The 22327-nt window shown below is 43.4% G+C and overlaps 6 protein-coding genes across 7 annotated transcripts; 3 read left to right on the top strand and 3 right to left on the bottom strand.

The window, feature by feature from the left end:
- Window positions 1–3: 3 nt before the first annotated feature.
- LOC108040638 (GPI ethanolamine phosphate transferase 1) lies at window positions 4–2810 on the bottom strand. The gene is made up of 2 exons (XM_017118190.2): window positions 1967–2810; window positions 4–1904 (listed from the first exon to the last, which is right to left on the bottom strand). Exons 1-2 carry the CDS (start codon window positions 2745–2747, stop codon window positions 4–6), a joined length of 2682 nt encoding a protein of 893 aa, XP_016973679.1. The 5' UTR covers window positions 2748–2810.
- A 113-nt stretch (window positions 2811–2923) lies between these two features.
- LOC108040591 (39S ribosomal protein L42, mitochondrial) lies at window positions 2924–3392 on the top strand. The gene has a single exon (XM_017118096.1). The coding sequence runs from the start codon at window positions 2963–2965 to the stop codon at window positions 3335–3337; it is 375 nt and encodes a 124-aa protein (XP_016973585.1). The 5' UTR covers window positions 2924–2962; the 3' UTR covers window positions 3338–3392.
- LOC108040590 (cyclin-dependent kinase 10) lies at window positions 3365–4837 on the bottom strand. Its single transcript, XM_017118095.2, has 5 exons — window positions 4649–4837; window positions 4524–4596; window positions 4090–4467; window positions 3586–4032; window positions 3365–3521 (listed from the first exon to the last, which is right to left on the bottom strand). Exons 1-5 carry the CDS (start codon window positions 4775–4777, stop codon window positions 3385–3387), a joined length of 1164 nt encoding a protein of 387 aa, XP_016973584.1. The 5' UTR covers window positions 4778–4837; the 3' UTR covers window positions 3365–3384.
- Window positions 4838–5260: 423 nt separating this feature from the next.
- Window positions 5261–7183, top strand: LOC108040654. The gene is made up of 4 exons (XM_017118218.2): window positions 5261–5530; window positions 6076–6223; window positions 6286–6654; window positions 6716–7183. Exons 1-4 carry the CDS (start codon window positions 5335–5337, stop codon window positions 7167–7169), a joined length of 1167 nt encoding a protein of 388 aa, XP_016973707.1. The 5' UTR covers window positions 5261–5334; the 3' UTR covers window positions 7170–7183.
- On the bottom strand, window positions 7180–12128 carry LOC108040653 (nodal modulator 3). The gene is made up of 6 exons (XM_017118217.2): window positions 11940–12128; window positions 11268–11814; window positions 10081–10966; window positions 9394–9572; window positions 8370–9334; window positions 7180–8310 (listed from the first exon to the last, which is right to left on the bottom strand). The coding sequence occupies exons 1-6, from the start codon at window positions 12080–12082 to the stop codon at window positions 7431–7433; spliced, it is 3600 nt and encodes a 1199-aa protein (XP_016973706.1). The 5' UTR covers window positions 12083–12128; the 3' UTR covers window positions 7180–7430.
- A 2877-nt stretch (window positions 12129–15005) lies between these two features.
- LOC108040662 (protein eiger) lies at window positions 15006–21078 on the top strand. Of its 2 annotated transcripts, none has more exons than XM_017118229.2 (7): window positions 15006–15773; window positions 18244–18369; window positions 19368–19717; window positions 19775–19879; window positions 20185–20249; window positions 20345–20416; window positions 20475–21078. In XM_017118229.2, the coding sequence occupies exons 1-7, from the start codon at window positions 15606–15608 to the stop codon at window positions 20837–20839; spliced, it is 1251 nt and encodes a 416-aa protein (XP_016973718.1). In that variant the 5' UTR covers window positions 15006–15605; the 3' UTR covers window positions 20840–21078. The 2 variants fall into 2 exon arrangements, with proteins under 2 accessions (XP_016973718.1, XP_016973717.1); XM_017118228.2 differs by having other exon boundaries at window positions 20327–20416.
- Window positions 21079–22327: the final 1249 nt, after the last annotated feature.

Genomic DNA, 22327 nt, shown 5'->3' with positions numbered 1-22327 from the left:
AGGCTAGTGATGCTTGGCGCTGATCAGATCCCAATGGATGAGGCGGAGCGGCAATCTTTTGATGTCAATTTCCTCCCATGGAATGACTCGCAGGAGCTGCTTGGCGGTGTAGAATAGCAGAAGGATCACCAGCGTGGTGACCTCCATAATCACAAAGTGGGATATGGACGTCCCGATGTCCAGCCAGGATCCCTGGTTGCGCACCAAGAACAGGAAGTTCAGACCCATCACATCGCAGATGAGCAGCAGGGAGATGAAGATCTGTTCCTCGTGCTGGCGCACAAACTCACTCTGGGCATAGACTATCGACATGATCAACACCACCGGCACGAGGAGCTTCAGCAGCACCAGACCCATGATCACAAAGGGAGCAAAGTGGCTGAGGTAGCAGCGGGCGATGTTGGGATCAAAGGAGCTGATGGAGGCAATGTTGCCGGAACCGAAGAGCGAGAAGAAGGTGTACAGGAGTAGGGTGAAGGCTAGTCGTATCACTGACTTTTCCGCCTGCGCGTTCTGCGCCTTCAAGGAGAGACTCAGTTCCAGGACCAGCAGCTGGACAAACACAGCCTCATAGGAGGTACACAGAGTGGCGTACAGGGATCCCAAATTAAAGCCAATCTGGGCCAGGCGCATATCCAGTCTTTGATCTTTGCTCTGCAGAATGGATGCGAAGGAGTATACCAGAAAATTCCAGCTGGCCACCTTCAAAGGAATAGGAATATTTAGTCCGTTGGAGTGGAGATAGGCACACACAATGGTTTGCAGCAGGATCAGGGCATTGCAGTATTTAGTGTGCTTTTTGTAGCTTAATCTCGTCTTTGTATTCCAAAATGAGTTCACGAGTATCACAATAACTCCAACTCCAAGTAGGTAACCATTCCGATAGCCCACAGAGAGCGGCAACAGGGGAAAGCAGGCCAGGATCAAGACTAATGCCAGCCAAGAGTAAAACTCCCTGGACTTTGGTTGAAAGTTACTCCAACCATTGTAACAAGCGAAGGCCAAGAAGCAGAGTGAGATCAGGCGTCGCTCGAAGAAGGTGAAAACCATCAACTCCGCGCAAGCTATTATCAATATAAGCTGCCACATTGTTGTCTGCATGGCTGGAACACTATATGCCGCTGCTGGCGAGAAGGAGAAGTTTAGATTCCAAGGCTGCAAAGCCTTTAGCCAGACGAAGAGAGGAAGGAGCAGGTAAAAGGATATATCCAGTGGTGTTCGTTGGCCTAGTAGGCAGATCACTAGCAGGATCACAGAGCTTCCCAGGCTCAGTCTTACCAGCTTGGTGTTCCGTTCAAGGATCAGCTCCACTTTTCCAGCCCTGTTCCTGGCCAGCAGGCGGTATAGATAGAATATCCATCCTAGGAACGTGGAGGTGGTACTCAGTAAAAGTGCTCTACGGTAGTATCCATGGTAGTAATCAATGCCTTCAAGGGCTTTCGCCATGACAACTTGGCTCCTCTCTATGGAATTTAAATAGTCCCTGTCCTTATGCAGCATCAATATCACGTCTTTGTATCCTTTGATTACCTCCGTTGAGAGAACACTAAACTCGGATAAAACCTCTGCAAAAAATCCCTTTTTGTGTTGCTTCAAGAGTGCCTCATACTGCTCCAGAAGCTGCAGAGCATTTAAATGGGATGCAATGGCCTCGTATTCCTTGCTGACATTCATGTAACCCACGGGTAACGTTCCAAAATTGTTCATGGGCGGAGGGAGACCTACCAGTGCGGACATCAAGGGTGTTAGCTGTGCTTGCTCCAATTCGTAAAGTGGCATCGCAGGACCTTCATCGTTGGGCATAAAATTAAGACCTCCAGGATTGGGAACCGTCCGGGAAACTCCTGCGCCCCAGAGCACAAAAGGAGTGTCCGTTTCATGGCGAGAGCCCGCGCCATGGGAACCTGCAAGTAATTGATTAATGAAATTTGCTTTATAGACTGAAGTTCTTACTATAATTGCATACCCGAGTCGGTCATCCCATGATCGGCGGTCAGCAAGTACGCAGTACGCTTGTCGGGAAACACACGCTCAAATTCCTGGTAGATCTCATAGACGCCCCTCTCTGTTTTGTCCACATTCTCGAGAAACTTCGGCGAACCCGGCTTGTGAACATGCCCGGCGGTATCCAGTCCCAGGAGGTGCAGGAAGAAGACTACGTGCTTGCCCCGCCGCAGGGCTTCCCCCTTCCGCTGGAGCAGGAGTTTGACCCGCTTGAAGACCCACTCGTCCTGCTCGTAGGTATCGTAGCCCGGCGAAAAGTCCAAGTCGTCGTAAAAGCGGAAGTGCATTTTCCCGGCGTTGGAAAGATGTGAGAACACGTTCATAACATCTGCGGCGCCCCAAGCGTAGGTCTGGGCGCTCCGGTTGAACACTGTGTCAAAGTCGATAGGGTTCTTCTTCCAGCCACGGAGCACCGCCGAAGGATCTTCGTATAACCCAGCGAGCAGGGTTATGTGGCCGGGACGAGTTTCCGTGGGCACGCGAGTTCTCGACACGCCCACCACGCCCTCCCGCATGAAGATCTGGCGCAGGTGGGGCACATATCTGCAGTTCTCCTCGAAGAAGGAGTCGGCGCGGAATCCATCGGTCACAATCAGCACCAAGCGATTCGCCGGCGCCTCTAGTCCGTAAAATAGTGTACGTTTCTGCGGTGTCAGACCCGTAATCACAGGCGAGCGAAAGTAGATCACGAAGATGGAGCCCAGGAGCAGTACGTGGACCACCAGGGCATAGGCAATCCACATCTTGGCCGGAATATTTGTTTTCAAATGCCAATCAGCTGTGAGGGAAGTGAGTAAGCGCCTGGTATCGAGTACTCAAACCTGACTGGAAGGCAGTCAGTGATGACAGAATCTTGAAATATGGCTATAAAAAAACAAAGGGGCAACAGAGCCCTTATGTTCGATAAATTTCCAGCTGTTCAGTTATCGCCGCGTGCGTGCCATCTCTAGGCGTAAAAATGTCAGCGGCACGTTTATACGGAGGTTTTCGTTTATTTTCCTCAAGCGCCGTGCAACGTAATGCCGTTGGTGGCAAGGGCCTGGTGGAGGCCGTGGCGGTGACACGGAGTGGCCGCACAATAGTGGCCTGGCACCCAGAAACGCCCGTTCCCTATGAGAACACTCAGCCGCTTCCCAAGATCGCTGAAGTTCAGAGCTCGTCGGTGGTCAAGGAGTCGGCGCTGAAGACGGCAATGAGGGCATTTAAGAGCCAGCATCCGGAGGTGGCTCGTCAGGAGCTGATGCAGCTAACCCACACGACCAAGCACCGCTGGTTTCCACGATCCCGCGACAAGAAGGCAAAGAAGACGCCTATGGACCGTCCATACCTGTAGTTCTTTACCCAGTGCGTTGCATAATGTACAAATAAATTCGTTCTCGTTTAATCCATGCGCTGGCGTTTAATGAACACATTGAGTAGATCAGAAATCGGAATGTCTGCGGGCGGCTGAGCGGGCGGAGCAGCTGCAGAATTGTTCCGGTGCTGTGGGAAAGTGGGCATCATGCGGGGGTCACATGCTGAAAGAGGAAAATAGTTTCATTATTGGGGAGAATTGATCTACTAACAGGACAATAAACTCACCTTGCGGTGGGTCTACAAAATATTTGCTATTTAGGCACTCCTCGGCAGTGGCTCTGGTTTTTGGGTTGTAGATAAACAAGATGTTCAGGAGATTCCTGCCGGACTGACTTATTATGTGGAACTTGGTCTTGAGATTATTGTACGGCTGCTGGCTCAATGTAAAGTTCTGCAGAGCGGGCAGATCGGCAAAACCAGGCCAAATGGATTCCGAAGGGGCTCCCAGGAGATCAATAATCATGTCCAGCTGCGCAATCTCCGAATTGCCGGGGAGCAGTGGTTTTCCGAGCAGCAGTTCACCCAGAATGCAGCCAAAAGCCCACATATCCACCGCCGTTGTGTGTGTCCGGCAGCCCAGGAGAAGTTCCGGCGCTCTGTACCATAAAGTAACCATTTGCGGGGTCATGGGCTTGGGGGGATTGCTGAACATGCGGGCCAGTCCAAAATCAGCTGAGGATTGGAACAAGATTAGCCCATAATGAACTTTAAATCGAATATTCTACATACCAACTTTGATGCAGCCCTTGTCGGTCATCAGAAGATTGGAAACCTTTAGATCCCTGTGAATCATATAGCGCGCATGCAGGTACTTTAAGGCCTTAAGCACCTGCAGGGTGATGCACTTAACCTCGGACTCGGTGAATGGCTGGGACATATTGTCTAGCACGGAGGCCAGGTCCTGTTCACAGAAATCCATCACCAGAAAGATGCTGTCCAGGCTCTTGCCCACAACCACCTCTCGTAAACGTACAATGTTTTCATGTTGGCACTGCTTTAGGATCATGATCTCGCGGAGACCGCTGACAGGCAGTCCATCCTTTTCCTGATCCATACGGACCTTCTTCAAGGCCACGATCTCATTGCTGCGGGTGTCACGTGCGCGATCTATATAGGATTTCAGGTTAATTCACTGGGTTAACTTCCTCCAAACCAAAACTCACAGACAATTCCATAGCTGCCTTCGCCCACGCGATTTAGTTTCTCGAATTCGGAGACAGGACGACAGCGTCCAAACTAAAAGATTATAAATGTATTAAAAACTCTGGAGAGGATTACTCAAACAAACCAGATTCTGTTCGGGAATGGGCATTGGTGTGCCGGTGTTCAGTGAAATGAGGAAGCCCTTGCGGGTAATGGGCGCCTGGGGATCCGGTGCCGGATTGCTGTCCATATCGTTCGACTTTAAGCTGGACATAACTCAGAAAACCGGCATTTAATTGTAAGTTAAAGAATGTTTACAATGTTTTATTAGGGATGGAACTCTCAGCACGATAACTGCCTAGCTTGCCAATGAGCCGTTAGAACTTCCAGGTTCGATACATTTTGGCGCGCTTTTACATAATATTTGAAATCTGTTCTGGGGAAAATCGCCACCCGGCAATTACCTCAAGTTTAGGCTCATGTTTCGTAATAACTACTAATTTATTCGAAAACAAAAGCGCCTAGAAACGCGGGCACGACTTTTTTGAAAGTGAAATTGCACCAGTTTAAAGAAATTTCAAATGCATGTCTTGGGCATTAAACTCGTCATCGCCGGCTCTACGCATGTGTGAAAATCTGCGCGCAAAGCCACAACAGTATCGTTTTAATTATCACCCTGAACTTGGAGTGGATCGCCGTTGGCCGGTGGTATAAAAGCTGGACCCCCGGCTTCGAGCTGCATCATTCGGTTCTGCAGTGACCAACCAAAGCCAAAGGGATACCAGCTTTCAATATTCGTACCGCCAGAAATCAATTGAACCATTTACAACCATGCACAAGAATACCATTTGGTACGGAGCCGTGCTCTTGGTCGTCTACTTCACCCTAGTCTTTTGCGAGGAGACGGAGAATGTTGAGCCACCGGCAGAAGTGGATAGCCAAGCGGGGGACACTTGGGAGAATCTCGGCCGGGAGTTAATGGAATTCGAAGGACGCACTCGCCGCCATCGCCACCACATGTTCTGGTGTAAGTAAATTAGACTCTCATAAAGTTTTATTTATCGTCAAGAGTTTAACTAAACATTCTAAAATTTTTAATCAAAAATTAACATCCTAAAACTTAAATTTTATTCTTGATCAAAAATCAAAAGACTTTTCTCACAAAGTTACCTAATATTAATCACCAGTTATCTTTCGAGTGTAAAGATCCTAACTACCTCCAGGTGTTATCAAGAAAACATAATTTATATAACAATTAGCGAGCAAGTATTACAATTATTCTGATCGTTTTGATCAACATAATCTCATCTCTTGGGCGCGAACCACCCCACTTTCTTTGGAAAGTTTCTCCATAGTTCAAATCCCAAGCCAGACGCACCTCATCCAAATTGGACGATCACGTATCGCTCTCAATTAACACTTTTCACTTTCAATCTTGGGCATAGATATTGTTTAATAAATTGTCGTGAAACCCTCTTTAAAATGTAGAATTTCGAGCAGTGAAAGTTTCTCAGGTCTGATGCAATGGAAAATGATTTAATCTTCTGGTTGTTTATATATCTTCTATAACAGATCGTCACCTGTGGCCCATTGCCATTGCCTACTGGATCAAGGTGAAAGTGGTGATTGTTTCCTTCTTTGTGGGAAGCGCAATTTTCGTTGGTCTACGCTATTTCTGGCCCCATGCCAGGTGCAATCAGGAGATCATCCTGGATCATCCGTGAGTGGTCTTTCATAGTATGGTTTTTGCATATTTTATATCATGTTCTTTCCTTTATTTAGTCCTTCATCTTACTCCCATCACGATCACATTCCCTACTCCCTGGATCACGATCACTCGGATCACTATGATTCCCCCACTTCCTTTGACTCCAGTCCCAGCTTCGAGCCCTATTCCGGATATAGCAGCTATGCAGGATCGGACATTGTCTCCGATGTGCACGGCGACTACCACAGCGAATCTCCCTCGGGTCCCGCTGGTCCAAGTGGCCCAACTGGTCCCGTGGATACGCGCCGTCGCGGCAGGCGTAGCACTAAAGATCAGGCTCATTTAATTCAGGAGGAGGAGCAGCAGCCAGAGGAGGAGCAGGTGGAGATTGTGGATGAGGAGATTTCAGAGAGTGTGGCCCGTCAAATGCCCGCCGAAGAGCAGTAAGTTAATGAGTTAAAACTATACCAATAGCTTTGATTACATTTGTTTAATCATCTCTAGGATTGCCGACTTTATGTTCGCCTTCTTGGGTCTGGACTCCAAGGCCTGCCGTCGCCGCTTCGTCTGTGAAATGGAGTTCCGTTCTAAGTTGAATCCCCTGACCAGCATGGCCTTCCGCATTGTGGGTCGTGGATTCTTTGAGAAGTACACCAACGCTAGGAATCCTGAGGCCAGGGCCACTAACTTCGGCGAGTGTGCGGCCGTAAATCCCGAGTGCATTTTCGTCGAGAACGCCGAGGAGAACCCCGAAGGGGAGACGCATCAAGAGGAGCAGCAACAGGAAGAGGAGCAGCAACAGGAAGACGAGCAGCAGCAAGAGGATCAGCAGGCAGCCACCGAGGAATCCGCCGTTGAGGATTCCCAGAACGAGATCAACCTCCAAGCTGAAAGGCGACATGCCAAGCACAAGAATCGCAAACTTAGCTCAATTGCCGAGCACATCCTGATGCATTAGAACAGCCCTGTTAAATTAATCTATTTATTTGTATTTATTTATTTTAGCTATAAGAGTGGATAACGAACACAAAATAAACTTGCCTCAATCTATGTATGAAAAATGAAAAAATTACAAATTCTTCTTAAATGCAAATCAAAAGTATAAGTTTAAGTTACAGGATTAAACAAAATCTCACAGAAAACAAAACCGAATGAATACCTACCGCGAATACCTCGAAATGTGACTAAACTGATCAACTAATGCGACTATCAGTCGGGACTAAATCTTCTTGGTCTTTTTCTTTTTGATGGCATTGATCTGATCGGCCATCTGCTCGATCTCTCGCTGATTGATGGGCTCGTTCTTGCGCACCTGCGCCTTGCTCTTCTGACGCTGGGCAAGATCGTTGACCAGATCGTTGATCTTGCTCCACACGAAGTTGAGGAAACTGGTGGCCAGGTCCTGCTTGAAGAAGGCAATGGCCACTAGAGCGATAAGCAGCAGCGCCGAGATGGAATTCTGGTTAAGATCCGCTTCGGCGGCGCGCACCTCTGGCTGGAATTCCAGCTTGATAAATACGGAACCTCTGTCAGCCACAAATGTAGACGATGGCAGCTTGTAGGTATATGTTTTATCCGAGAGTGTGGACTGCAGTTCTACCACGTAGCTCTTGCCGTCCAGAGGAATACGCGGGAAGAATACGGTGATGCCCGGATTCAATCTAGCTTTGGGATTCACCGGAGTGCCCACTCGCTGCGAGAACACCGGGGAATCGGAATTTCCTTTGCGGTACATCACAATGCGCAGGGTTTTGTAGTGCTCATTGAGTGTGGCGGTCACTCTGGCGGTGATGTCCACAATCTTGAGGGGGCTAATAGCCACCAGGTTGATGTCGCGCACATCCTCGCTGCCCACCTTCACCGTGTGCTGGGCGGGAATGGATCGCTCCACGCTTTCCTTGTCGGGCACGACACGAACGGAGTAACTGCAGCCGGGTTGAAGGCCACGGATGCGGTATTGTCCATTCGCCTCGCTGGTGGCCTCCTCTTGCTGCTGCGGGCAGCCCTCCTCCGCGGTGGCCTGCACATTTACGCCGGCGAAGGGATCACCATTCAGGGAAGTCACTGAGCCAAAGATGGAGTATGCATAACGCTTGCCACTGAGAAAAAAGGTTAAGGTTAATCACTTGGACTCTCCCTCCAAAGATTGATTACTTACGTGAGGGTAACAGCAACCGTCTCGCCATCCTTAATATCAATCATCTTGGAGTTGGGCTCGAATTTGTACTCCTTCATCATGGGTCGCAGGTAGTATTGCGATGGCGACAGGGAATGGAAGTTAATAGCACCATTATCCCCGGTTACCAGGTTCTTGCGATAGCTTTCACCGCCGCTCAGGGAGAGGAGGACACCACCTAAGGTCTGACCAGCCTCATCCTTAACAACCACGGTAATCTCACACAGTTTGTGGGCACTGAACGAAGCTGACTGACGGTTATAATCGCTGAACACATAAGATTCTTTTTCGGCTTTAAGGTCAAAGGCCAGAGACTCTTCAATGGGACCGAACTTAAACTCTCCCGTGATTGAGGTAAGGATTTCCAGGCTCTGCAACTCTGGCTGATCCGGGAAGGACAATGTGATCTTGGCATCCTTAATTGCAGGAACCACCTTTCCGCGCAGAATCAAACCTCTGGTGGCCACAAAGTTAAAGGCAATATCCACACAATCGCTGCTTCCTACAATCTCCTGTTGCTGGGGCGCAAAGAGCAAGACATCGCTCACAGGCGTAATGCGAAGTACCTGTTCCGGTTTCAGATATGTGTCATAACGATAGGCGAACTTGCCATCAACCTTGTGGGACTCAGCAACGGGTGTGATCACCTCCTGCCCGAGTTCCTCAGATTCGAGCACAAGTTTAATGGACTCAGCAGTTGGTTCCGAGGACAAAACACGAATTCCCGTCTTGTGGGACACTGCGTTGATGATCAGGGTTTGCAGCTGATCTGGCTCCGGAGTGATAAACTTGCTGGGCAAGGAGCTGTCGTAGGTGTGGCATCCTTCCAACTTAAAGTCGTAGCTTCCGTACTTGTTCACGCAGAACGTGTTTACTCCAGAGGCAATCTTCAAAGTTTCAGTGGGAGCCTTGGGTTCAGAAGGTCCAGTGACGTGGGTATATTTCATCTTAAAGGAAAAAGGAAAAAATTAGCTACCGTTTAAATAACCTGTTTTTAATTACTTACCAGAGCCCGATGGCTGGAAATGATGGACACTTCGTAGCCCTTGTGCACAAATGGTGGTGCATCTTCTTCAGCCGAGGCGACGTTCAGGAACACGCGGGTCGACTCGTAGCAGAGATTGCCCTGGGGAATGGTAAGTTCATACGGTCCTGGCAGCATGTCCTTAAACACGTACTTGCCACCTGCAGAATAAAAAGGGTTAGATTAATTAGAGGAAGAAGTTATTCTTGATAAAGAATACAGCGTCGGAGGTTATCTTTCAAAATCTAAGCTATTTCACAAAAGAGACCTTATCTCTATCTTTAATTTATAATTCTTATCAAAACTTGGTTGCAACGTGGTAAATGTGTCAACTGGTTTTTGTAGCATTAAGCATTATACTCATTTCAATCAGACTGTACTGTATGGAAATTAGTAAAAATAGAACATTTTGTAAAGAAATTTTCATCTCTAAATGTTTAACAGATAGAGTTACAACGAATTTATCATTGCAATGTAAAATAGAGTCAAAAAACAGACCTTTACACTTTTCCGGAATCCTTTTTAGGCCTGCTAAAGTATCTTTCTCAAAAAACTCTCTCTTATTTCTTCTGTTTAGTCGAAGGATCAAACTTGCAATTGAACTTATAGTTTCTAAGGCTTAATATTTTAATACAGTCCTTATAAATATACCCATTGGACCACACTTACGATGAGCCCGTGCCTTCCACTTGTTCTCCGTGGGCTGCCCGGTGGCATCCAAAGCCTGCAAAGTAACCTCAGCAGACGTGCAGGTGGCGGTGGCATCAGACAGGCACTGGAGTTCGCCGCGGATCTTGGCGCGGAGCTGCGAGAAGGTGATGCCATTGACAGGTGCATCTCGCACCTCCGTCTGCTGTTGCACGGGGAAGAACTGCACTCCAGCAGCCTTGTCTGCATCGGTAGTCAAAACTTCAATGGTATATTTTCCAACTGGGAGGAAGGCACACCAGCTTCCAGTCTCTGCTTTTGTGGTCGTTGTCGTGTGGAAGGTGGATCCGCTCTTGGTCAATCCCACGTTGTGGGATTTCGGGGACACCACTTTGCCGCACACCTCGTATGCAGATGGCACAATTGTAGGCAGGGAGGCAGTAGTAATCTGAGCTTTAACTTGCAGGGGAGAAAACTGCAGCTGGGAGGACTCCACTTCGATGTTGACAGTGCCGGCCTTCAGGTTCTCCAATGTATAAGATCCCTGGGCATCAGTCTCTGCCACCTTCTTTCCATTCACCTTAACAACGGCCGACTTCAGTGGTTCTCCTCCCGCTGAGGTCAAAACCTGACCGGAAACTGTGAACCCTGTGATTTTGAACTCCTCTTTCAGTTGCAGCGTGTCCTTGCCCACTTCCAACTCCAAAAACTCGGGGCTCAGATGTAGCTTCAGCTTGGAATCGAGATTGATAGCCTGCAACAAGTATTTGCCGGAGGGCACATTCTTGAAAATGTATTCTCCGGATTTATCTAGTTGGGAGAAGCAGGATGCTGCAGATTCGTAGTCGCTCTTGGCACTATTTGCTGGCGCTTTGGAGGATTTTTCGCATTTTGGCACTAGAGATTGCTGCAAAATTTACAAGTTCAAATTAGTTAGTGTTTAGGTTTGCCTATTGGGACTTTTTGGGCTTTTAATTTTACGGAAATCAAGAAATAATAGATTTTAGATTTTAAGCACTTAAGAAAATTTAAACAATCCCATGAATTTTACAATACGGAAACGGTGAGCTTATGAAAAAATTATAACAAAGAAAAATGATAACAAAATTCTAAAGTTCATCAACCATTTTAAATATATAGTTATGTTCGAGATCTTTCCGATAAAAATGTGATTTAAAAAACCAAAAAGACGGAAATGACAAACTTACTCCTTTCTTTTTGTAGATAGCCACACCCAGATTTCCGGGAAGCTGTGTGCTGGAATCGAAGCGACCAACCACATCGAAACCGGAGACAACGAGGGAGTTAGCCGGCAGCTCGGTGTTACCGCTGACTACCACCACGTTATGCTCCGCCTTGGAGAAGTGCCACCTCGCATGGGAGGCCTTCACCACATATTTCCCTGGTATAATGGGTGTGAAGGAGAACACACCGCTGGCATCGCTCTTTGTGCGCCGGACTTCGCCCTGTTCCGACCGCAGCTCGACATCCACGTCACGGGCACCGCCGCCGGTAGCTAGGGCAACCTGTCCGGTGATTCCGAAGCCCTTGAACACAAAGTTCACATCGCGACCCTGGCTGCACACGTCCGTTTTGCCGTCAAAGTTCAGCTCCACCTGTTCCGGCTCGAAACTCCAGCCGGGTGGCGGCGAAATGCTCAGCAGGTAGTCGCCCTTGTCGTAAATGGGCAGAAAGTAGTAGCCATTCGAAGGCGAACAGTCTGTTTTGTCCTTCAGAGATCCCTGCTTGGTCAGCCTGTAAAAAGTGGTTGAAATTAGGTTAATCACATACCAGCAAGTTAATTTATTATTCAATTAGCGGTCACCATGCGCCCGAATCTTATCAGGTCATCCCCCATTTCGAAGGGAACTTGAACTCACAGTTTGATCTCCACCCGGGAAAAGTCAATCTCGGCGTGGCTCTTGATGAATCCCCCGCAGCCGACGACTTCCACCTCACCGGCGTTGGCATTTTGGAAAAGTTTAATTAATAAAATTAGAAAAAGGCCGGAAAAAAACCTCATTTTGACTACGTGCCCAGAGTGACCAGGGCTGCACCTTTCAAATACGGGCGACAGTGTGACCGCTCAAAGAAATCATTCGGCTTGCGGTAATATACTAAAATATACTTTCAAATTAAAAATAAACCATACATTACCACTAAAGTAACGGTCTTAAATTTTTAAAATAAGCAAAAACTAAATGTTATCATTTCCTAATCAAATTAACAAAACAAAAAACACTTAATTTTCCTTTTAAATTTTTCAATATGATACGACTGCCTTTTAAGTTGCCTGAATAATTTTCGTAAGTTTAATGTAGATCTTATGTAATTGTAATTTTCTTTAATTAACTGCGATCGAAAATTTAAAACGTTCTATCTATTAGCGAACATTAATCGCCAAATCATTCTAGTTGGGTCATAAATGAAATGTGATCGCCCGATAATAAAGCGGATAACATTATCTTTAAACGTTTACCATTTGCCGTGCCGACATTGAGCACACTTTGTTGAAACAGATAATGGCTTGTCGTATATTAATTATCGGAACAAATTTCCATCACCCATATAAAAACACACACCCAAATGTAAATTGATGAGAGTGCGAATCAATTCGAAGGAAACCTATCTGAAAACCCAGCCCCCCATACAGTGGCGTAGGCAGTATAGTTTGGGGGCTAACCTCCCTCACCACTTCAATAAAATATGATAGAACATGTTGTGTTAAAAAAAATATGCTAACAAAATTGGTTTTGAAACACTTCTCCCTTCACCAAGTTCTATATACGCCACTGCCCGGAGATATAGTTTTCAAGAAATTCATTTCAAGCATCGTTGGTGCTGTTGGGGCGCTTGTCTAATAAATTTCTTCGATGATCGCGCGATAAACGACTTGCATAAAGAATCCACAATATGGAAGACACTCTGGGTCCGATATCTCTGATTCAGACAAAGCCCAATAGCTGTGGAGCTCTGGGTTTATAATGTACGTAGAGGGGGAGAATATAAAGAAGTGACTGTGTGTCAGTACATTTGCAACGTCAATTGCCCAGCATTGACTTTGAAAAGAGCGCCTTGAGATCGTCTTGCTTTTGAGTGAGTGTGTCTCGGGGTATTGTTAACCCTCTGTACAAACATGTGATATATCTGAATCACACAAGATAATAAATTTCTATTTCAAAGGGGCTCGTTTCTAATTCAAGCCACAATTTTATATAATAGGTATTCGAATTACATAAAACTCTTGTCTATAGATCATGATGAAGGTTTTATAGAATTCACAAATTACATGTAAGTTTTTGTATTATTAATAATGAATATTCTTGAATATTACTGAATAAAAGTATCTTTAAGATAAATTTGTTTAGCTGACAATAAAGACTATAAATATTTTCAAAATCAATCCCTTAACTCATTAGTTTATTGACTTTAGCACCTTATAAGAAAAATGGGGGTCTAAAAGGAGTTTTGACTAAATTTAAAGAAAAAGTAATACAACTTGGCTTTCTTATTTTGTTTTCCAGGAAATCAATTGTAAGATTTGTTCTATAAAATGTCAAAGTAAAATTGAGGATGAAAAATTCTTAGCTGAAAAGTATTAATTGTCGTAAAAACAGATAAATCAAGAAACTACTAAGATTAATGGGTTAATTGGTGCACCGGAAGCCTGAGACCTGCACTTCGCGTGCCATTCCGCTCCCCGCTGTTTTGGCCACATTTCTACCTGTGGCTACCTGTCCTCGCCGTCGATTCGAAACTAATTAGCTGACCATCGCCTGCATTTGCATCTTTCTTGGTTCTCTAAGGGTGTCGGTCAGATTTACGATACGGATCTATTTGGCATCCGGCCGGACAGACAGATTGTCGCGACAGTGGCAGATCGGATCAGCATTAGGTATATGGCTTCCCTGCTTTTCCCGCAATTAGAACCCGTACATAGACATTTCACTGATAAGCCGACGAGCGCACTAAGTAATAATAAATACGATTTTAATGAAATGCTAAAATTTCACTAAGGTTATCGTGGGTTTTTTTTCAAACATTCGTTATACGAGATTTAATTAGCTGCGCTTCGGGGATCGAAGATCGGGGATCTGTTCAATACCAGAGTCATATAGGGGGCACAACAAAGCAAGTCACACAAAAAAGAAACCCTAGGGCTGTGAAAGTTAACCGCTTACAGTGGTGTATATTTCAAAAACAATCAAGCCACCCCTATTAAAAACCAGGGGGAGGTTTTAAGTACACAAAACACATAAAAACTAACAAAAGAAATGGTAGGAAACACTGCGCAAAAAGTTTAACAAGTTTTGGTAGTTATGATTGCCAAATTGTACTTAGGGGAACATGATTCTGCATAGGGAATCGAGTACAGTCTGTTATCATCAAAAACAAACCACAAATAAAATAAGGGTTTTTCGACACATAGTATGTACTCTGCTCATTTATTTAATTTTATAAATTATCAAAACAAATTTAAAAACCACAAATAAAATAAAGGGTTTTCGATAAATAATATGTACTCTGTTCATTTATTTTATAAGTTATCAAATAAAAGTAGATTACAAAAATAATTTGTTTTTATAAATTCCTTGTTAAAATTAATAATAAAATGTAATACAAATATAAATATCCATTCGAACCTACACTTTTTTAACAGGAAGCAGATTCATTATGGTTTTTTGTCTTAAGCCTTGTAACCAGTGGCCACTGTACCACAAATACTTCAACCCCGGGAAAGCCTTGCCAAAAATTAATTACTCAAAGTAAATGGCGCAGGCGCCCTTAAGTAGGCCGCATCCTCGACATGAGAGCGAGGGAGAGGCGTTGATTGGATCTATGTATCTCCCTCGCTCTTTGCTGCCTGCTCGTTCATGAGAAAGCAAGTGCCGTTCGTTCGCTCATTTCCGATTCCAGTTCTCAATTCATATTCATTCACTTTCGAATCGCCGACGCGAACGGACGTTTATAAAAAAGACCGGTAAAATCGAAGAAAGATCAAGCGCGTGCGTGCGTGCTGAGCAGAAAAACGTTAACCGTTTCAGTTTACTACCAAGATCGAATTTCGCCAGTGGGCAAATTACTAAAAATAAGTGCAACCTGTCAACTTGTTGTGTTTTACTGGGCTTTTATCGGAGACAAGAACTGATAAAACGAGAAAAATATCTCGCAAAACTCGTTCTCGCAAGTTTCTTGTGCAAATTGCCAATCGCGGAAGGGAAAAACACCCAGCAGCCCGAAGAAAATCTGCCCGTCTAGACAAAGAATATAGCATCTCTCAAAAGGGCATAGTCAGCAGCCCGAGAGGTTTATCTATACTATATATACATACATATGTAGATAGATGTCGCAGCTTATCTGAAGCTGCCTGTAAAAGTGTTTCTAGTGTCGGTTCATATATTGTATTTATATAGTGTATATAACGACAAAGCTCGAGTGGGAACAGCTGTCGAGTGCCCTTGAGTGGGGGTGGGCAAGATCGTCATTATCATCAGCATCTGGAGGCCCCAGCCGATCTAAGATCCACAGTGCCGCGCTCATCAATTATGACAGCCGAGACCCTCAAGCCGTTTATTCCACCAACAAGTGCCAACGATGGTTTTCCGGCCAAAGTGACCAGTGCGGCGTCCGCCCAGCGCCGCACCCGCCAGCTGATCCCCTACGTCTTGGGGGTCATCGGACTGGGACTAGTCGTCGCCATTATGGCTCTAACGGTGAGTTAACCCTAGAAGATATAGCAGTTTACCGGATCTGTAATTAAAGCTTTTATGGCTCATTTGAATTGTCACTTACAGTAACTAATATTCATGGGATTTTAATGATATTTTGATTTTGTAATGCCATTTGCTTAATCAATTCAAGCAATACCCCTAAAAGTATCACGCTCCAAGATCTACACAGTTCAGTTAACCATTTTTAATTACGTTTTGCTACTAAATAACTTTTATATTGGGAAAGGTTATTAATCTTTGTGACCTACCCCATAAATCATTCAAAATATAAGTTTGAAATTCTCCGTTCACATTCTTTTTGACCAGATGTCTTACATAATCAATTTTAGATCTTAATTATTAAGAAATTATGATATATCAAAGAAGAACCATGCAAGTCTATATGTTCAAAACGTCTTAATAACAATCAATTGCGATATAATTATTAAAATGGCTTTTAGTAGATAAACAACAGTTTAAAATGGTAATATCCACACATTAAAAATCAATTAAGAATAGAAACACACTTTAAAGTAAGCCATTATAATAAATCGTTTCCAAATTGATAGGGCAATACCAAACTATTTGTTATGATTTGGTTGCCGTGTGCCGATCAGTGATTCTTTGGAATTCCAAAGGTGTGGAGATATCAGTTATTGGTGGGTGTTTTTCCCGAATAAAGATATGGATGAATCGTTATTGGCTATGTTGTTAAATGTTATCTTGAACGCTGAAGTTGAGCACTTATAATCATGACTGTTTTTTGTTATCTTGCAGTAAGCAAATTAAGCTACTTTAAAAAGTATTATTAAAATTTTTCAAAACAGTATTTTTTTTTGGTAGTTAGAGGTAAATAATTACTTTTACTTTTTCGTGTTATCTGTCTAAAAACCGTCTTAGCTAGATTTCTTTTCTTTTAAAAACCAGATCCAAAGACTTGATAGATTCCATTTAGAGCTTTAGCCATGAACTGCGTTCTAGACTCTGCGCCGACTTAAATCACGGACCCCACGATCTTCGGAAATGTTTATTTCAGTAGCCTGCAAAATAAATTTGCGAATAAATATAAACGCAAATTGGACTTTACCAAACACATATAGACACCCCCGAAATCGCAATCTAAAAATGAATATTTAACCTCTGGCACGCTTCTGCTGTTTGTCACAAAGTCATTGTTGATGCCAAATTAAAAACGAAATTCCCCAGATGCATAAATTGAAATGAAAACAGATTTTATGATCCGTGACCGTCGCAGATACGTTAACTATAATTTGGCATGAAACTATATTTAGAATGGAAAAGTCGGCGGTTCCTTGTCTGATCAAGCGATGTCATCACCGACACGTCTTTAGGCCAAATCGGTTCCTAATGATCCAGCTAATCCAAATAAAGCGGATGCAGATGCTACAAGAATGTTTATCTGTGGTTGTCAGTTTGTTTTTGTTGAACTAATTTAAATGCCACTGGGAATGGTGTTCTGTTATGCATTCACAGCCGATAAATCTTCGACTGGGATGTTGGGTCATGTATTCGCTGATAACTTTGGATGAGACTCTGGCCGCTGGATTGCGGATTTGCGTTGCCAACGATTAAGTTTCCAGAGCTAAGCCTGCCGCTTCCCCATCCCAGAAATCCCCCCACGACCCACTCAACTTTGGCTTAAGTGAACGGAAATCGTACAATTGTCAATTGACTTGTAAATGATTGGCTTCAGCCACTGACGTGCGCCATAACTTTTGTTTTCCTCATAAATCTCTGTTAAATCTTAAAGTTGTTGTTTTTGTTTAATTCAATTTCGCTGCCCCTTCCATATCCTGACATCCAATCAAAGTGACCTCAACGAATGACCCTCATCATCTGGGGTCTACATACACATGTGAAAGTGACAAACTGCAGGCGCTGCGATCGATCTACGGATTGCTCGATCGATAAGCCCTAATGGAAAGTGGTTTACTGGAAATCCAAAACACGAGCCTCAAACAAGTTTCTTGGGCCGCCGTACTGTCCATAATTTATACAAGAATTCAGTACAAGTTTTTATTTGTATCTTTTTGTACCCACTGCGCACAGTGGCTGAAGTTGAGGCATTCTTTTTTGATTTCGGGTGTCAGTCGAAACATGAGAAGTGTCTGTATATAAGGTCTCTGCTCGGCCCGAATGTTAATGATCCATTAAGCAGATTATGTGCCTGAGTGGCGATGTCGGTACCTCCGCTTATATTTCTTCACGAAATCTCTCTCCTCTCGTCTCGTCTCGTCTCGTCTCGACTCGCCCCTATCTGTTTGTTCAGTTATTTTTTTTATATTTTTCGGGTGTCAAAAGTTCGCGGCACTGAGTGTTATATGATGTGCCGGGCCTTAGCACCAACTATAGATGTTTAATTGAGTCTTATTAAATTAATTGCCAAAGTGCTAATGACTGGATGATTAGAAACGAGTTTAGATGAGACTATAAAAATTGAATTGCCTTCCAGATCTGGCAGACAACGCGGATCACGCATCTGGACAAGGAGCTGAAGAGTCTGAAGCGAGTCGTCGATCATCTCCAGCAGCGATTGGGCATCAACTATCTGGAGGAGTTCGATGAGTTCCAAAAGGAGGTGAGCTATTGTACCAATATTTATTCTTTTTCAATGGGCAGGCTGTAACATTTGTCTGAGGTAAATACAGATCTCTCGCATTGTTTACAAAGTCGGAAATCATTTTGTTATTCCCTGAGGCGAGTACTTGAGTTTTTAATAGGGGTATGTTGTCTTGTTGTTATTGTGTAAGCTATCACTATGGGGTACAAATTGTTACATTTATGCGTTTTAAGTGTGAAGCATGAAACAAATTTAAGGGTACCATTTTTTTAGAGATAAAAGAACTTATAAGGTATTTGTTAGTCGGTATTGTATTCTTTTTTAAAAAGAATGCCCCAAAACAGTCCCAGATATATGTGGTTATTGTGTGGGACATACAAAAATATTTATAGAAATATGTGCTAAAATATAAATACAGAGCGTTTTCATCTGTTTTTTTAATTCTGTTTTTCTGTTTTCACACAGCTTTACAAAAAGCCTGTGGGGAATGGTGATAGATTATTTTTATTATAATGTCTCTTCCCCAGAGAATCACTTAATTAAAATATGAGATACATTTGGTGCAGATGAGGCGCCAGCCGGTCCATGTTATTTATGAGATACAAATGCCCAAATGACACAAGGCGAAAGCCTCAATAATACAGGAAAACCATCTGAATCTATCCGTAGATATAGTCGTTCAAGGCGAGCGATTGGTATTGGTTTTATGTGACGATTGATCGGATCTCGTCAAATGGCCTAATGCCCAGACATCGTTTCAAGATTTTAGGATTTATTTATATTTTGATGGCTGGGCATCTGTGGATGCGATTCTCTTGAGAGTTCGTTCGCTTTTAAATATATATGCATATATAATATGTTTTTGAGGGAGGCGCCATCAATTAGGATGATGACGAAACAGCTTTTGCCGCGGGCGTGCGTCTAAAAATGAATGTGTGCCAGGATTGCGGCAGCTGCAGTCACGTACTTGTCCAAGTGTTCTGACCCAAAATGCTGACCCCATCTCTTCCTTGCAGTATGAGAATGCCCTCATCGACTATCCGAAAAGGGGCGATGGCTATACGGATGACTATGACGGGGATAAGGACGATGTCGATGACGATGACGATGGTCTAGATCTTACTACAGATGAAGAGGAAGATGACGAAAACTATAACTCCCAGGATGAGGATACCATAGATGATGCCGATGACTATCATGATATGATAACCAAACTGTACAATTTAAGCACTGAGCAGACCACGCCCTCATCTGAGACCACCGCCGAGGGCGATGGCGAAACGGATAGTTCCTCCTTCCCCGCGAGTGATGACAATGTGTTTGATGACTTTACCAGCTATAATGCTCACAAAAAGAAGCTTGATAGGTAAGCATATCTGGGATTTGCTAGGATTACAGATATTTAATTGGTTTAATGTAACAGAAAATCTCGATCAATTGCCGATGCTCGCAATGAGCAGCAGAATATAAATGGAAATCATACTGAGCTGGAGGAAAAGCAATCCAAGGAGGCAGTTTCAAAGGAGAGGTGAGTAAAAAGTTTCTCTATAAAACCCTTTACTATATAAGAAAAACATGTAATGGAAACTAATACCAAATAATATGTTAATATATTTATCCTATAGAAATTACCTTAATTTATGTTTTAGATCAATAAAATAAGTCAATAAATTATATAAATTTGTATAAAATACTTTCCTATGATCAAAAACACTTTAATTTGTAAAGTTAATAAATAAACTGATTTTAAATAAAGTTTAAGTTAATTAGATATTTTTTTAATTGCCGAAAACATAAATTAACCACAATTAAAACTATATTTTGTAACTGCAGCTCCACTTCACTTCACCACCGACGCAAGACGCATTCCCGCCGACGTCAGCTCTTAACCCGCAAAGGTGTGTAGTCAAGAAAACAGAATCAATTGGCAAAGAAAAAAAACCAAACCTCTATTTGCTCCTCTGTTAATTTGCAGGTGAATCTCTTATTTCAGCCAGATCCGAGAACTCGAGGCCAGCCGCCCACTTTCACCTGAGTAGCAGGAAGCGTCACATGGGGAATATGGGTAAGGGGATGCCTAAGCTCTCTTATATATAATTAACTAATCAACTTTCATTTTCCAGGCTATCATGGAGACATGTACATTGGAAATGATAACGCAAAGAACTCATATGAAGGACACTTTCAAGCGCACGATGGCGTGTTGACAGTCATCAATCCGGGCCTATATTACGTATACGCCCAGATATGTTATAATAATTCGCACGACCAGAACGGGTTCATCGTCTTCCACGGAGATTCACCCTTCCTGCAGTGCCTGAACACTGTGCCCACCAATATGCCCCACAAGGTGCACACGTGTCACACCAGTGGTCTAATCTACCTGGAGCGAAACGGGAGAATCCACCTGAAGGACATTCACAACGATCGCAATGTCGTTCTGCGGGAGGCGAACAATCGAAGCTACTTTGGCATCTTCAAGGTGTAAATACGAGAGATTATTCCTGGACAGAAATGCCAGTTTCAGCTTTAGTAGTCCCTGCGACTGCTCGTGAATGCGATTCATCGACAGCGTGGATCCATTAGTTTGTAGCCCTAGTCTTAGTCACTCATAACCTAATCTCAATCCGAATCACGCAATCGCACAAAAATCATATTTATTTTGTATATACTCCTTCAACTTTAACTGTACAACGAAAAAGTGAATAAAAATGTAGTTTAACTTAAGAGAAATGTCTTCTATATGATTGTGAACTTGACTTTATTTCTGTTTCACAGTTCAGTTTTAAGCTTCTTATACAAAACTCAGCTTTGATGAGCTTATAGTTTTATTTTTAAATCTGAAAGGGGATTAGAAGAATATTACTCTGCTGCCTGTTTACAGATTTCTAAAGAGAAATTCCAGCTTACGGTGGTCCATATTAAAAATTGTAAAAAGAATTTTGTCAAAGGGCAAATGAATTGCATTGCAGCTAGATAATATCCGGACGGGAAGCTGCAGTGCAGCATCTTGGTGTCCTGGCCTGGGCAACAACTGGAGCATCGCCATGGAAACCGAAGCAGAGCACCGAGTTCCGGATTTCCCCTTCCTTTTTGGGTATCTGGACACCAACCACCTCGTTTCCCGGAATTCATACAGTTGGACACCACATGGAGGGGAAACGTTGGACGGGATTGACGTCAACTTGATTGCTGGTGCGCTGCAGCTGCGATTGGAGATTCATATGGGCCAAAAGTACAGTCATCAGTACAGTCATACAAGTGTAAATAAATCATGCATGCACATTAGGATGTATCTACAAAAAAGCTTTATTGTTATAAGCTTGATTTTTCGAATAGCACACATTATGCCTTGTAGTTAATTTGTCAGCAGCATTTGCAGATTATCATTGGTGTCTACCTTGAATGTAATCATATATATGAAAACACGTCTTATGAGTTATATTTCGAAAAGCTTTATTTTCTTTGAATTTCTTTGAAAATAACTCATACGACCTGTGGTAATAAGGAATTTATGTTATTTAGGGTTATTTTATAAGAAAACACGTCGTATGAGTTATATTTCGAAAAGCTTTATTTTCTTAGAATTTCCTTGAAAATAACTCATACGACCTGTGGTAAAGGAATTTATGTTATTTAGTGTTATTTTTCAAGCAATATCCCAAATTTTGTACGTAAAGTGTGATAAAATAAAATTCATTAAAGACATTACAAACGTTATATTGACTATTAATTAAGAAATGAATTCAACAGGACTAAAAATTATAAAACAGTAAAAGGTGGAATGTGCCTAAAGAGGGGCAAACCATTAAAGTCCGAGATTGTAAGAGTCTAAATTTAAATAGGTTTCTAGTTTTACAATCTGCAAAAATTCATGCAGAGTAATGCAATATAAGTGTGATGTTTTCCATTTTCATCCACCTCAAACACAAATACCTAATATCAATAGTGGAAAGGCCAACGGCGGAAATTATTG

Source organism: Drosophila rhopaloa, unplaced genomic scaffold (genome assembly GCF_018152115.1).
Source record: "Drosophila rhopaloa isolate 14029-0021.01 unplaced genomic scaffold, ASM1815211v1 contig_115, whole genome shotgun sequence".
Classification (NCBI taxonomy): domain Eukaryota; kingdom Metazoa; phylum Arthropoda; class Insecta; order Diptera; family Drosophilidae; genus Drosophila; species Drosophila rhopaloa.
Note: the sequence above shows the minus strand (reverse complement) of the source record. Positions and strands in the feature narration are given on the sequence as shown.

Coding starts and splice junctions, on each gene's coding strand:
- LOC108040654 (XM_017118218.2), top strand. CDS start 5,335: ATGCACAAGAATACCATTTGGTACGGAGCCGTGCTCTTGGTCGTCTAC. Junction 6,224..6,285: donor GAGATCATCCTGGATCATCC/GTGAGTGGTCTT, acceptor TCCTTTATTTAG/TCCTTCATCTTACTCCCATC. Junction 6,655..6,715: donor CAAATGCCCGCCGAAGAGCA/GTAAGTTAATGA, acceptor AATCATCTCTAG/GATTGCCGACTTTATGTTCG.
- LOC108040638 (XM_017118190.2), bottom strand. CDS start 2,747: ATGTGGATTGCCTATGCCCTGGTGGTCCACGTACTGCTCCTGGGCTCC. Junction 1,905..1,966: donor TCATGGGATGACCGACTCGG/GTATGCAATTAT, acceptor AATTACTTGCAG/GTTCCCATGGCGCGGGCTCT.
- LOC108040662 (XM_017118228.2), top strand. CDS start 15,606: ATGACAGCCGAGACCCTCAAGCCGTTTATTCCACCAACAAGTGCCAAC. Junction 20,250..20,326: donor TCAGCTCTTAACCCGCAAAG/GTGTGTAGTCAA, acceptor GTTAATTTGCAG/GTGAATCTCTTATTTCAGCC. Junction 20,417..20,474: donor GCGTCACATGGGGAATATGG/GTAAGGGGATGC, acceptor TTCATTTTCCAG/GCTATCATGGAGACATGTAC.
- LOC108040653 (XM_017118217.2), bottom strand. CDS start 12,082: ATGAGGTTTTTTTCCGGCCTTTTTCTAATTTTATTAATTAAACTTTTC. Junction 10,967..11,267: donor CTATCTACAAAAAGAAAGGA/GTAAGTTTGTCA, acceptor TAAATTTTGCAG/CAATCTCTAGTGCCAAAATG. Junction 9,335..9,393: donor TTTCCAGCCATCGGGCTCTG/GTAAGTAATTAA, acceptor TTTTCCTTTAAG/ATGAAATATACCCACGTCAC.
- LOC108040591 (XM_017118096.1), top strand. CDS start 2,963: ATGTCAGCGGCACGTTTATACGGAGGTTTTCGTTTATTTTCCTCAAGC.
- LOC108040590 (XM_017118095.2), bottom strand. CDS start 4,777: ATGTCCAGCTTAAAGTCGAACGATATGGACAGCAATCCGGCACCGGAT. Junction 4,468..4,523: donor AGGCAGCTATGGAATTGTCT/GTGAGTTTTGGT, acceptor AATCCTATATAG/ATCGCGCACGTGACACCCGC. Junction 3,522..3,585: donor TTTTGTAGACCCACCGCAAG/GTGAGTTTATTG, acceptor TTCCTCTTTCAG/CATGTGACCCCCGCATGATG.